We start from the raw sequence: 13406 nt of genomic DNA, 5'->3' as shown, positions 1-13406 counted from the left end.
CATTCATTCCAGAATCAAAGGCAATGAACAAAGTTTATCTGAATTATGATGGCCAATACGATCCTTTAAGTTTTCATCCAATTCCAGACTGTCCTCGTTGCATCACTACGTCCGCAGACAATCGCGAACTCAGGAGCGGCTGATGACGCACCAAATGGGACCACTCGGTAGGGTATAAATACCTCAGAGAGGCGCGCGAGGAGACCAATGACAGGAGCGAATGGTGTCGCGCATCCACGACGGCGTGCTGCTTACCAGATCGGGATGATGCAAGAAAGGAGACTGGAGGTGAACGCAGCTGAGAAAGTAATTCTCTCAGCTGATGGCACCGAGACGTTCCGCTCTTGCGACCGCACTCCCGAACATATCGCAACAGCCGGTGCGCGCTTGCGGCGCCCAGATGAACATGTAAAGAGTTGCGCGTCGTCTACCCCGCGCCTCCAATATACAAACTCAAAAACTGACCAGAAATCATCAGCGTACAAAATACCACAAGTTCCAAAGAGCAAAATGGGCATCATAAAGACGGTAACATTACACTGGAAGCATTCAGAGAAGAAGCCACGAGTTGTGAGGTCTTCCAGCATTGATAATCGACATTCATCAGCCGACCGGTTACCACGAAGATCACTCGATCCACAAACGGCGGTTTTATTCCAGGGAGGAAAGGAGTCAGTTTATGCTGATTGTAATACAGCAGAAGGTGAACTGCGGCTTGTGAAGCCAAACCACTGCCGGCGCGTAGTTGTGCTTGGCGCACCTAGAGTCGGTAAAACAGCAATTCTTCGACGTTTCCTGGCCGATGGGTTCGAGCAGCATTATGTCCCAACAACTGAAGACTTTTACAGCAAATTGTATCATATTCGAGGAGAAGCATACCAGATCGACCTCCTGGATGCATCCAAAGAAAGAGACTTTCCCGCAAAGCGAAGGCTGTCGATATTAACAGGTACGTAAAGGTTATAGATATATGGCTCGGTGCGTGTTTTATTTTCCCCATTCATGTTAAGAAATATTACAGTTACAATATTGCAATTATTCTCAACAGGTGATATCTTTCTCCTGGTATTCAGCGTGGATGACAGAGAATCCTTCAACGAGGTACACTCTTTACGCGATGAGATTGTAGTCGCCAAGTCCAAGCTAACAAAACCAAAAGAAAACAGAGAGTTTCCCATTATAATATGTGGAAACAAAGCCGATTTAGGTTCAGAAAGAACTGTCAGTCGGTCAGAGATTTGTAAGTGTCTTGGACGAGACAGTACACTCTTTGAGGTATCCGCCAAGGACACCACCAACCTAGAGGGTCTGTTCGAAGCTCTTGTGGAGCTTGGTGGACTTCCTACAGAAACATGCCCTTCACTCCATCGAGACATTTCCATCCGATCATATCAAGCTCTGAGAAGCAGGATTCGAAGCAAAAGGGAGATCAGGGCGCTCGCTCTGGATGGACCGTGCGGGGCTGTACACCCGCTCGCGCGTCGCCCGAGTTTCAACAGTGATCTCCGTCGGGTAATGGGACCGACGACTCCAAAACGAAGCAGACCAATCGACAAGTGTCAGATACAGTAAAGAGTGACATTTGTGACTCTGTATGAAACCTATGAATAATACTTATTCACTATTGTAAGAATAATTTTATTCTGTAGTCTCTGGCTGGACCAAGAGCACCTATAATTAATAGTATAGCCTTGCAAGGGTACTTGTAAAATAAATTCTTCAAGATTCTGTAATTTTGTGTTTGTGTGTGTGCGTTTGACAATACTACAAAATAAAGACGTTCTTCCTTTGGTATAAATGGTCTTCTCTCTCTTACATTTATTTGAGATGAATTTGTTAATTTGTTCATTCATTGGTTCTATTCTTAAGGAAGTGAAAGTCTCGTCCATTTCTCCGTTTATGGGAAACAGAAGTAAAGTTGTGGGTGGATGAAGCTGAGACTGACGGGTATGATGCGTTTCTATCTAAAGCCGGAGTTGTGCTTTAGCGCCGCAGTAGGGACAATGAAAGCACTCCCACGCCACTGCGTACGCCCATTTGTATCGACAGACGATGTGTGAATCAAAGACTATATCACAGGATTTGATGACGAACACACAATCGCTGATTCATCTTCAGCATAATGTCGTTAAGATTATTTTAACTGATTTACTGTCGAGTATTTGAAGTATAAAGTAGCTCGCCAGATCAACGGAGTAGCCTTATCAGAACAACGATTTAAAAAAACACAGTGTACATGCAGACGCCCACATTAGACTCAGGGAAAAAAAAAGTGCGGACGAAATCATTAGTGTGAAAAGACTTCTACGTGAGCCGCTTATTAAGTAGGTTAATAGCACGAGAAAATACGAAAAGGAAAGAAAATCAGCACCATGGACAGCGGAAAGGAAAACGTTCTACAGCACTTCCAACTCTCTGTTCTATTATAAGTTTAACAACGGGCATAGCAATTACCTTAATGTTATTTCTATCAGGCACACGGAATTTAAAAAACAACAGCATTTTACATATGACACGCATTACCCGTCAATGTTAACTTCATAAAGGAACTCCCAAATAGGCAGCGCCTGAGGCTGTCACAAGGTAACAAGCCGTGCATTGACTCGTGAAATCTTGCTCGTTCTTCAGTGCAGAATCGTGGCTGCTGCATGTACATGCACAACAGGTGAGAGGTCATAGCAGCAGAGCATCACGTGACCCCATGCAACAAGACCGCTTCACACTCACAGCCTCACATATACGAGGACATTCAAGTACTCACTTCCTTTCGTGTCTAGAATCTTACCTTACGTCGGTCACAATAACCCCCAATTTACCTCATTACATAGACACAAACTCAGTTGTTAAAAAAAACACCATCAGTGGGAAGTTGTGGCTGCTGATGCTGTCTGCACTACATTAAATTCCTATCTAATGTTAAAAATATTGGCTCTGTTATTTTATTATATTACACAAAAAAAAAGACACAATGAGTCACGAAACAGTGCTTGAATTTTACAGCACAAAAGCTTTTCAATCACATCTGCACTGTGCCCTTTTCAAGCAGAGAAAGAGTCAGATGATGGAGGCAGTAAGCCTTTTAGACAGGACTAACATCGTCTGAAACATTTCACCAATGTGATCGCACTGCCTGGAAAAAATTACTGCAGTAGTCATTCTGCGCATCACCATAGCAACACTTAACAGATGGAACTCTGAGGGTGTTCTCACTCTTGTAGAGCTCAGATGTGCACCCACTACTTGATTCCAGATGGGCAGTGTGTGTATCCTTATTTAACCTTTCAGTTCAAAAAGGAGTCATCTGGTACACAAGTTGTTGTAGCCACAATGTGCTTCTGCAGGGGAAAAACCTCAAATCTTCACTCCAATTTCAGAAACAACCTTACAAAAGAGGAAGGCATCTTTTTGTGTTCCCTGAATTGTGGGCCCTGAATTCTGTGAGCTCCATATATGAACCCTTTATGTGCTGGGAATTAATGCTCCTTTCTGACTGGGGGGGTGGAGGGGGCTCCATTGCCTCCCTCTCTGTCCGTCAGTCCACTGTGGCAGGAGAGGGTGCGGGTCTGCACATGTGAAACAATGTCTCCAAGGACAGCAGCAGCACTGGCAAAATACTGTCCAACAATGCCATGCCATCCCAAGAGCACCGCAGCCCCCTACAGGCAAAAGATGGGAATTAACGCTATCCACAATACAGCTGGGTTACAGACAATTGACTCCCAATTCTGCCTAACTGATGAGGTGCTTTTGTGATGAGGATGCCATAACCCTTCACAAATGAGCACAAATTATTATTATCTTGACTTAGCTGACTGGCTAATTCTGAAGCCATTTATGTATTAAATCAGGAATGTTAAAGCTGTAATGTCCATACACTGCTCACTGCTGTGGCCTACAGAACTGGGAATTAAGAATATTGTGGGAAGGCTATTCAATTTGATAACAGAGTTTTAGTCACCTTTCATCAAGGATTAGAAGCCCCTTCTTTTGCAGTTCCTCAACATCTGAACACATGCCGAGAATGTCCTGGAGGTTTGCTTCTGGACTGAACATTTTCCAGTGCTGTTGCACCATTCAAAAACACAGCCCCCACAGAGAGATCAGACTATTAATAATTAGTGCATTAATACAGTAGTTCTCATATCAAATATTCTGCTCAACTGGCAAATTTCTTCCAGAATGATCTAAATACCTGGTGGGAGATTCCTTCAGTCATGCGCAGACCCATGACCAACACCTCCTCCAGTCTACAGACACACCAAACCACAACACCAGCAGAACATTATCATCCCATGCTGGATAGTCCAAGCTGTACATTTCACATGTGTGCATCTGTGTGTGTGTGTGGGTGGGTGGGTGAGAGAGAGACAGAGGGAATTATGAGCAATCCTCACTGGCCGAGGTGGCTAAGCTGCATGCGTCGGCGTGTTCCATGGCCGTGGTGCCACACTTCCCACATCCAAACATCTGGTTCCAATGTTTGAGTGCGTGCCTCCCTATGTACGCCTCCCAGAGCCAGAGGAACGAAGCGACTATGTGCTCCTGACAGCGATCATGATTAGAACAACACAAAACTATGCTTCTCTTCAGACAAACACCAATGTAGCAATTCAAAAGTGACAAACTTACCTGGCCCAATGCCTATGTATTGCTGGGCCTTCCAGTAGCCAATATTGTGTGCACTAACAGCATTCTACCAAAATAAATACATAATAATAGATACATATTATTTCATGACATGTAAACTGCTTGTCACAAAATGCAATCAAATGGCAATAGTAAAACTTTCTGCATAATGTTTACATGTAGTATAAAATGAACATCTGTATTGAAGACTCACATCTTTGGCAAAGTTGGACACCTCATACTGAAGGAAGCCTGCCTTTTCGAGACGTTTTCTAGCCGATCTGTACATAGTGGCTGTGATGTCATCACTGGGCACACTCAGTTCACCCAGTTTAACCTGCCTGAAGAGAGATGTGCCCCTCTCCAAGGTCAGCTGGTACAGAGACACGTGATCATCGCAAACAGACAGCACCTCCTCCAGTTCACTCTCCCATGACTCCACACTTTGGCCTGGAAGCCCAAACATGACGTCTACTGATACACGCCCAGGGCAAAGTGTCCTGGCCTCCGACAGTGTCTGGAGAGCTTGCAGTGCATTGTGGTCCCTTCCTAGCACCCTCAGACTGGCATCACATAGAGACTACAGACATGAATGGATGTAAAAGGAAATGAAATAATGATCATGAAGTGTATTTACATATACATATATATATATAGTTTACAGGAAGGTCTTAATTACAAATTACCTGTGTCCCAATGGAAAATCGATTGATTCCAGCAGCCACAAAATCCCTGAGTCTAGCTTTGCCTGCAGGCGTGGGGTTCACCTCCAGGGTAACCTCAGCATCTGCAGAGAGCTGTGCGTGTTTGGAAACAGTCCCTATGAGCGCAGCAATGGTAGATGGCTGTGCCAAGCTTGGTGTCCCTCCACCAAAAAACACAGAGGTAATCCTAGAGTAAAATAGATACTTCTTATCATCTCATTAATAAGGTATTTACATTTAGATAACTTTTATTCATTGTCCCTTGACAACCAGATACACAACCTCCCTGGTGTCAGAGGCTTGTAAAAACACCTACTTAGAAACTTGGCTGAGCTGCAACAGCGTCCGAGTTTCTTTTTGCAGGCACTCTGTCATTAACACGTGATTCACTGAGCGAGGGATGTACTTGTTGAAGTTGCAGTAGGAACACCGCTTTAAGCAGTAAGGCCACTTTTCAAACAGAGAAATGCAAGAACTAAACAAACAAGCTTAACCCACGTTAAACGCAATAAATAACAAACAACACAATCCTATGGTCTGTAAATTCAATATTGACTGCCAGTGATACTCACGTGAACATAGAGGGAAGCTTCGTGTGCGTGAAGAGGCTGGTCGGTACTAACAGCTCTGCGTTGAATCTTAGCAACCTCGGTGCCTGAACATGGAAAAACGTATTGCCTAAAAAGAGGTCGCAATCTTTGCACTTTCTTTTTCATATTGTGAACCAACTCGCCTCTTATTAAAGTTTCAGGAATTCATCACATATATTACTGTTTTTAACTCATCTAAAGAAACAAATTACGCACTGACTTTTAAATCAGTGGCTAAGAGCAGAAGGATTTGCTGCACGGAGCTATTTCACGGACGCACATGATGTCACACTCATTAAAATGAAAGGTTTCACGCCTCTAACCGCATGGCGATGCTGTTGAGAGAGTACGTTAGGCCTCCTTAATTATCTTAAAACTGTAAAGGGCCACAGAAATACTATCGTTTTGTTTATTTCGTGTTTTTAAGCCTTTCGTTATATATGAAATATGGAGTTAAATTTAACAACGTTAAATCCACCGAGATTACGCCTAAACAACTGTTGTTTTTAATTCATCTTATGTTTGTGAGCAGTAGCTTTCTTTTGTACTGCTAGCGGGTTCCCATCAATTGTCTTCAGATTCACCTGCAGGTATTATGGGCTAGACCGCAAGCCCTTTTCAAGATCTATACAGTGTAATCTAAAATGCCTCTCTCTCTCTCTCTCTCTCTCTCTCTCTCTCTCTCTCTCTCTCTCTCTCTCTCTCTCTCTCTCTCTCTCTGTGTGTGTGAGTGATTGGTTACTTTTGTGTTGGTGTGTGTTGTGTGGGCGCTGAAATGGTTCAAAGTGGAATTAGAATAAAATATCTTTATTGTTATTGTTGTTTTCTTGTACTTGTATGATGGATCATGAAGTAAAAAATATGCAAATACCCTTGGATCAAGTTAATCATTGTTTCACAAACGTTTTGCACATTTCGAAACACTGGATGATTAAAATTATAATGATCAAACATTTATCTTATAGGTAGGACTTTTGCGATCGCAATGTTTTAATCGTTACTTGTCCCAAATCTTTTAAAAGTTTTAAAAGCTCAAATGTTAGAACTGCCTCTAATATTTGCTCTGCGCTGTTTAAGGTGCTTGAAACAGTCTGATGACTCATCGACTCATCGGTCGATTTTTTTCTTATCCAATGAGGCGGCGCTAGGCAACTTTCGGTTTGAAATGTGCCTTAAGACCTAAATCTGAACATGTTAGTGTCGAGCTAATTTTCAAACGGATTATTCCAGTCATTTGTTTCTTCTGTTTAGGGTTTAGAAACTGGAATATTAGCGACAGCAAAGGTAGTTAACCCTTCTGCGTAATTAACCTAGCTGTTAGTTCTGACAGCTTATAAAAAACTAGAAAGTGCGATGAAGGACTTCATGACGTGACTTCTGATCAGTCGACGCTTGAAGGAAAACAAACATGGCATCAAATAAGAGTGAGTGAATTGTGATTCAGCATAATTAAATGTAGCTTGTGATTTATTGCTTTAATTTGACTGAAATCAAATATTTCACTAGGACGACGCAGGCGCAGCATTGACGCCCCTCCTTCCAGTAAGTTGACTGACGGTATAATTCGATGATTCAGGTTCATTGTACACTCTTGGGCAGAAACAAATGTGCCAGACCGCACAACCAAACATACGTTAGTTTGAATTTTATATCAAGTATGTATATCAAATTTGTTTTTATGATTTTATCTTTGTGTGCAATTTGTGTACAAACTGGTTTCCAGCAGCAGTTCCCCCTACTGCAGCAACAAGCAGTGTCGAGCTAGTTTTTTTGTTTTGTTTTGTTTTGTTTTTGTTCTTGTTAATTTTCTGACCAATGATTTGTTGTGAGGATTATAACATTTAATTTTGTGTTTGGCCCTTTTTTGCCCAGGATTGTAGTTATTGGAAATTGTTGAGTGCACATTGAAAGGCAAAGTTTTTAATCATCATTCTCTCCTGAAACCTGTTTCCAGTGAGTGCGGATGACACGTCACTAAGGATTATTGTGTTTGGGAACTCTGGACTTCATCAGTATTCCCTCACAGAGTCAATCCTGCAGAGAGCCATATTCAAATTTGTTGACTATCACACTGCACTAACTACCAAAACATTGGGGCAGTACTTGACAAGAAATGTAACACTGGTCAACACACCAAACTTTAACAGTCCTGACATATCGCACAACACGCTCAAAAAAGAACTCCGAAAGGCTGTGTGTTTCTCCTGCCCAGGACCGCATGCCGTCATCTTTATGTTAGACCTCTTAGACGTGCCGTCGACCACCTATGACATTTTTAAACCAGTAGTGCAGCACTTTGGAGAAAAAATCCTGAACCACACAATGATTGTTTTATACCATGAGAAAGAGGGAGATTGCCAGTCATTGGTGGACAGTGTAAGGAGGAACCAGGACTTCAGAGAACTGCTGGAGATGTGTGGTCAAAGGTACCTTGTCTTTGGTGGAAAAGCTAACAGGAAAGACGGCAGTGCAGCAAGAGAACTGCTCGACCAGATAGACCAGATGGTTTCAGAGCACGGGATTTATTCCAACCAGGAATTTGAAGATGCCGATAAAAGAATCAAGAAGGAGGAAAAGTTCATAGAAAAGGAGAGAAAAAAGGAGATCAGAAAAATGTTGGAGGCCCTAGAGAAAAAGCACTCAGGGGAGGATCTTGCCAGAGAAATGAAATGTTATGAAGAGAAGATTCAGTTCCAGAACAGGGAGAGAGCAGAAGTGCGGGTCGCAGACAGGCTCGGCTTCACACTTAGGCTTGTTGATTATGCTGTAGCGATAGGGAAAGGAACGTTTGTAGGGGCACTCTTGGGTACAGCCATGGGAATTGTGGGTACAACAGTAGGGGCAGCAGTCGGTGCAGTACTTGGCGGTGTATTTGGGGGAGCAGCTCGAGAAGCATGGCAATATTTCAGTAATGCATTTACATATTTCCATAGGGACAGCACTTAAGACACACTTAATTATTATAGATACAAATATATCTTTTTTAGACTACTGACCTTCACTTCTCGTCAATTGAAAAGTGTTGCCTGTTATAAATATACCACCATGTAACATTAATGGAATTTTTGTTCCCACATCACATTGTAAATATTTTCAAAATATTGAGTGAGTATTTGTGAAGGCACGCAGGGCATCCAGCAGGAGAAGCACACCCACTCTGCACCGGCCCTCCTCCAAATCACCTGATTACTAATCACGAGCACCTGTGTTGTACTTGTCCTCCCCCTATTTAAAGTCCACAGGTAGTCTGTAGTGCTGTGCATTGGTCACGTTCGGGGCTGTGCCTTTGTGTTTAGCTTTAACACTACAAACACTCCCATGAGCTGCACTCATGTCTCGCTCCCTCACGCCATCATTTTTCATGATAGAGCCATTTTGTCAGTATAAAATTGTCGTCCTTTTACATTTGTTGTAAATCCTGCTTCCTCACACAGAGACGTGTGGTTACATAAGTGCTTATCTTGTTTGTGAAGCAGTATTACAACTGCATGGTTGCGAAAGTTAGGAGATGGCCCCTCCCCTGGCTCTAAGTGCACCGGTGCACTGTAGTTTGACTCATTGTCTAAGGAATTTTTGCAAGTGACCCAGCGAGATATCAGTTTTACAGCCATCCAGGTAAGATAGAAACCAGATCTGGTAATCTATGACCACTAGTTTGAAGACAGGAAAGGAAGGTGTGCCTCTTGCATGTTGTAGTCAATATATGTCAGTCGATCATCCATATTTTTTAATAATAGAAACATTATTAATACCCGATTATTATACTATTGTGTCTTCTTTTACAGTGATTAAATAATAACTAAACAAAATGGAAATGAATGACATTTGAGTTCTTTGAGATCTATAGGAATTCAATTAATTCTAAGCTTTCTAAAAGTTTAATTGTTTTCCTGGCGTCAGGCGCATGGACTTTCTGGTATAACTTGTTCTTTTGCATGCCACCAGTTGTTGCTTGCATTAAGGCGCTTTCCATTACGCCTCAAAGTATTTGGCCGAGGCAGGACAAGGTGAAGATCAGGCTTGTTGTTATCCCGTATGTACTGAAAATAAGGTAAGCTTAGATGAAACGAAAGCAAGCTGGGGCTGATGTGTGACCTATCACAGAATAAAGTGTATTTTCAATGGACAATAGACATGGACATTCACAGAGAGTGGTTTAAACTGAACATTGTAATATTAATTGTATATTCATCAGCGTTTGTAAAGCTTGTGTTTCCTAAGATAAGTATTCAGCAATGGTAAATCACAGATTAAAGCATGAGAGTTTATTTTGAAAAGACACTGTTCATAGATATAAAACCTGTGCTTGAAAAAGGAGTCTTGTAACCTACCACGTTTACAGGAATTATGCTCAGCAAAAATACATGAAAAAATAAAGCACAGGTGAAAAAATATTTTTACATTCATCCATTTACATGTTTTTCTCTTTGAATCTCTACAAATAACCTCAGCTTATTATTATTTCATTTCTGTTTCTGCTTCACTTGTAAATAATGCTAAACGTCATTCTTAGCCATTTATGCTACTGGAACCAGTTGGAACATTGAGTAAATAGCAAACACCTCCGAGGAAACCAAAGGTTGAGCGCGTTCTGGAATTGGACGAAAGTATGCTCTGTTCCGTAAGCCACACCTACTGCACCCGTTGTCTCAGGGAATGGCATCCACCATTGGCCTACTCTCTGAGAAACACTTCCTGTGCTCGCTGTGTGAGGACATCTTCAGCAGGCCGGTGACTACGCCTTGCGGCCACAGCTTCTGCAAGGTGTGCCTGCGCAAGTACTGGAGCCGCAGCGGCTCGGGCAGGTGTCCTCTCTGCGGGAAGACCTTTGTCTCCAGACACCACCTCAGCGTGAACCGGACCCTGGCAGACGTGACGGAGCACTACAGGAAGACGCGCCCGGACAGCAAAATCAAGGCGCTCAGTTTAGACGGACTCTTGAATGAAGCTGTAAGTAGCCTTTTACTGCTGTGGTTTTGAGGGCATGGTACGCAAAAAAAAAAAAAAAAAGCTGGACCATCGTTTTCGCTCTTACACCCCAAAATATGCAGGTGCAAGTGCAGAGTGATGCAGATGTCGAGCGCATGATTGAGCAGAGAGTCCAAAAGGTAGACAAACTCAGGCGGTCCCTCAAACTCCTAAAGGTAAGTGCCACTTTTGCAGGCAGTTCAGATCATTTAATTATCCCCAGTAAAGCAGACCTTAGAAATGCTTCTCTGCTGCCTTGTCACTGTGGTCTGCCACCTGAGCAGAGCTCCTGTCTGCGAGAAGTGCAGGAGAGCCAGAGGGTGTTCTCCGCTCTCCTCAGCTCCTTAGAGGAGGCCCATAAGGACATGGTAGCAGCTGTGGAGCAGAAGCAGAAGGAGGCAGAGAAACGGGTGGACAGACTTGTGGATGCACTGGAGAAGGAGATCATTGAACTGAAACAAACAAAAGCAGAGAATCCAGTGGACAGCAAGGAACATCTTAAAAAGGTGAGTGCTCTAAGGAAAGTTGCTCTGTCTTTGCATATGTCTATCTAATAAATTAAATGTATTTTCCTTTTAATTGCCAATCATGATTTTTCAAACCTGAACAGAACAAGGAGTTAGTTCTTTAGGGAACTGAACAAGGGTACGCCTAAATGAATTTCTTATCTTTTTTTTTGTTTGTTTTACATATTGGTATAATGAATCTGTTACCATAAAATATAATAAGGTTGTGGATTTTGGCATATTAAACAGCAGATGGTGCTATAGCTCTGATTTATCTGTGCACACTTCTCCAATGTGACAAGTCATTTTCTGCACATTGATAATTGCTTTGACACATAAACACACAGGATTTTTGGCTCAATAGCACTTTATATGTCTAAGGTACTTACTATCAGCTCTTGGTCGATTGTTAAATATTATTTGTTAAATATTGTTAAATGTTCTTGATTTATCTGTAGAGTTTCAGTGATTTGCCTAAAGAGATGAGGGACTGGTCAAAGGTCAACCTAGAGACAGACCCTTGTGTGGGCTTCACCAGGAAAGCTGTGGTGGGTTTCATGAACATTGTCACGGTCGAGGCCAACAAGCTTTCGAAAGCAGGTGTGTGCACCTGGAATAACTTTTGCTGGAATAACTTATGTTATTTGGGTGTCTTTGGGTGACTTTACCTGTGTTTAATCAATCTTTTAACACATGTTACAGAGGTGAGAAGGTTACAGAAATATTCAGGTATGTGTCATAATATTCACGTATTTTTGTGTCTTAACACCTATAATTACTGCATATAACAACTGCCACCTTTGTTATGGAATTGGACAGAATGACGCATCATGGCTGATTGCCTGTTGTCTTTCTTTATGAAGTTGAGGTGTCGATGAACCGCCACACTGCTCACCCCCACCTTGCTGTCTCGGAGGACAGGAAGGAGGTTCGGCATACCGGCAAGCTACAGGAGGTCCCCGAGAACCCCAAGAGGTTTGATCGTGTTATCAACATTGTGGCCAAGGAAGCCTTTAGCTCTGGCAGGCAGTACTGGGAGGTGGAGGTCGGAGACAAAACGGAGTGGGATCTGGGTGTGGCCAAGCAGTCTGTCAACAGGAAAGGGAGGTTCACGGTCAGCCCCGCCAATGGCTTCTGGATGGTCAGCCTGCGGAACGGGAGTCAATACATCGCCAACACGCTGCCGCCGACTGGTTTGCCCCTCGTGATCAAACCCCGAAAGGTGGGCATTTACCTGGACTACAACGAGGGCCATGTGTCCTTCTTTTGTGTGGAGTCGGGTGCCCACATTTACACTTTCACAGACACCTTCTCTGAGAAGCTCCATCCTATCTTCTGCCCCGGCCGACCACATGGAGGCAAGAACACTGCTCCACTTATCATCACGACCAGCTGCTGCAGCATATAAACCAATATGGCATGTTCAGAAAGCCTTGCTGTTTTCTGCTGTTCCTTTTTACTTGCTTCTGTCCTTAAAAAGCAAAAGTCAGAACTCTTGAGCATGTTCAAATGAAAAGCCTTTCTAATGACATTAAAATATTGTCTGAACATAAAAAAAATATAAATGATTTTTTTAAAACTTATTTATTTGATTGAATAGTTTTATTATATTATTTAAACTTATTTTTGTTTTTGAATTGTTGCATCTCTGTTTATTTTAGTGAGGCAAATTTATTAGTAATTTATTTTTAATGAATAATGCATAATAAGAAAATGAATAATATTTAAAATGTCTAGTATTCCAACAGAAGTAATTAAATAGATGCTGAGCTCTACTGTATCTAAGTTAATGTTCATTATTTATGCAAATGATTTGGTTTACTTATGAAGTGATTATTAATGGCAAATGAGCACAAATATTTTTGGAATGTAAGGAATACTGTCACTTTCGAAACACTGGAGCTACTGGTGAACTGAGGCAGTGAACAAAGTTAAGAAAAGGGGAGATGAAAGGCCCAAGTTCCCATCGAGGGGGTAAGAAGGCGAGATGAAAAGGGGGCAGGAGGAGACTG

At 42.4% G+C, this 13406-nt stretch overlaps 4 protein-coding genes across 5 annotated transcripts; 3 read left to right on the top strand and 1 right to left on the bottom strand.

The window, feature by feature from the left end:
• Positions 1-259: 259 nt before the first annotated feature.
• rasd2 (RASD family member 2) lies at positions 260-2875 on the top strand. The gene is made up of 2 exons (XM_027026751.2): positions 260-949; positions 1049-2875. The coding sequence occupies exons 1-2, from the start codon at positions 265-267 to the stop codon at positions 1570-1572; spliced, it is 1209 nt and encodes a 402-aa protein (XP_026882552.1). The 5' UTR covers positions 260-264; the 3' UTR covers positions 1573-2875.
• A 444-nt stretch (positions 2876-3319) lies between these two features.
• rsad1 (radical S-adenosyl methionine domain containing 1) lies at positions 3320-6196 on the bottom strand. The gene is made up of 9 exons (XM_027026750.2): positions 5903-6196; positions 5647-5780; positions 5313-5517; positions 4841-5206; positions 4630-4693; positions 4395-4542; positions 4193-4247; positions 3959-4062; positions 3320-3656 (listed from the first exon to the last, which is right to left on the bottom strand). Exons 1-9 carry the CDS (start codon positions 6044-6046, stop codon positions 3533-3535), a joined length of 1344 nt encoding a protein of 447 aa, XP_026882551.2. The 5' UTR covers positions 6047-6196; the 3' UTR covers positions 3320-3532.
• A 901-nt stretch (positions 6197-7097) lies between these two features.
• On the top strand, positions 7098-8889 carry LOC113587859 (GTPase IMAP family member 7-like). Its single transcript, XM_027026774.2, has 3 exons — positions 7098-7344; positions 7427-7462; positions 7875-8889. Exons 1-3 carry the CDS (start codon positions 7329-7331, stop codon positions 8864-8866), a joined length of 1044 nt encoding a protein of 347 aa, XP_026882575.2. The 5' UTR covers positions 7098-7328; the 3' UTR covers positions 8867-8889.
• Positions 8889-12941, top strand: btr02 (bloodthirsty-related gene family, member 2). Of its 2 annotated transcripts, XM_035524868.1 has the most exons (7): positions 8889-9535; positions 9866-10870; positions 10972-11064; positions 11173-11394; positions 11853-11994; positions 12097-12123; positions 12258-12941. In XM_035524868.1, exons 2-7 carry the CDS (start codon positions 10577-10579, stop codon positions 12800-12802), a joined length of 1323 nt encoding a protein of 440 aa, XP_035380761.1. In that variant the 5' UTR covers positions 8889-9535; positions 9866-10576; the 3' UTR covers positions 12803-12941. The 2 variants fall into 2 exon arrangements, with proteins under 2 accessions (XP_035380761.1, XP_026882587.2); XM_027026786.2 differs by having other exon boundaries at positions 8889-10870.
• Positions 12942-13406: the final 465 nt, after the last annotated feature.

The sequence above is a fragment of the Electrophorus electricus genome, chromosome 4 (assembly GCF_013358815.1).
Source record: "Electrophorus electricus isolate fEleEle1 chromosome 4, fEleEle1.pri, whole genome shotgun sequence".
Taxonomy (NCBI): Eukaryota; Metazoa; Chordata; class Actinopteri; order Gymnotiformes; family Gymnotidae; genus Electrophorus; species Electrophorus electricus.
The sequence above is the reverse complement of the archived record's forward strand: the minus strand, read 5'-3'. Positions and strand labels throughout refer to the sequence as shown.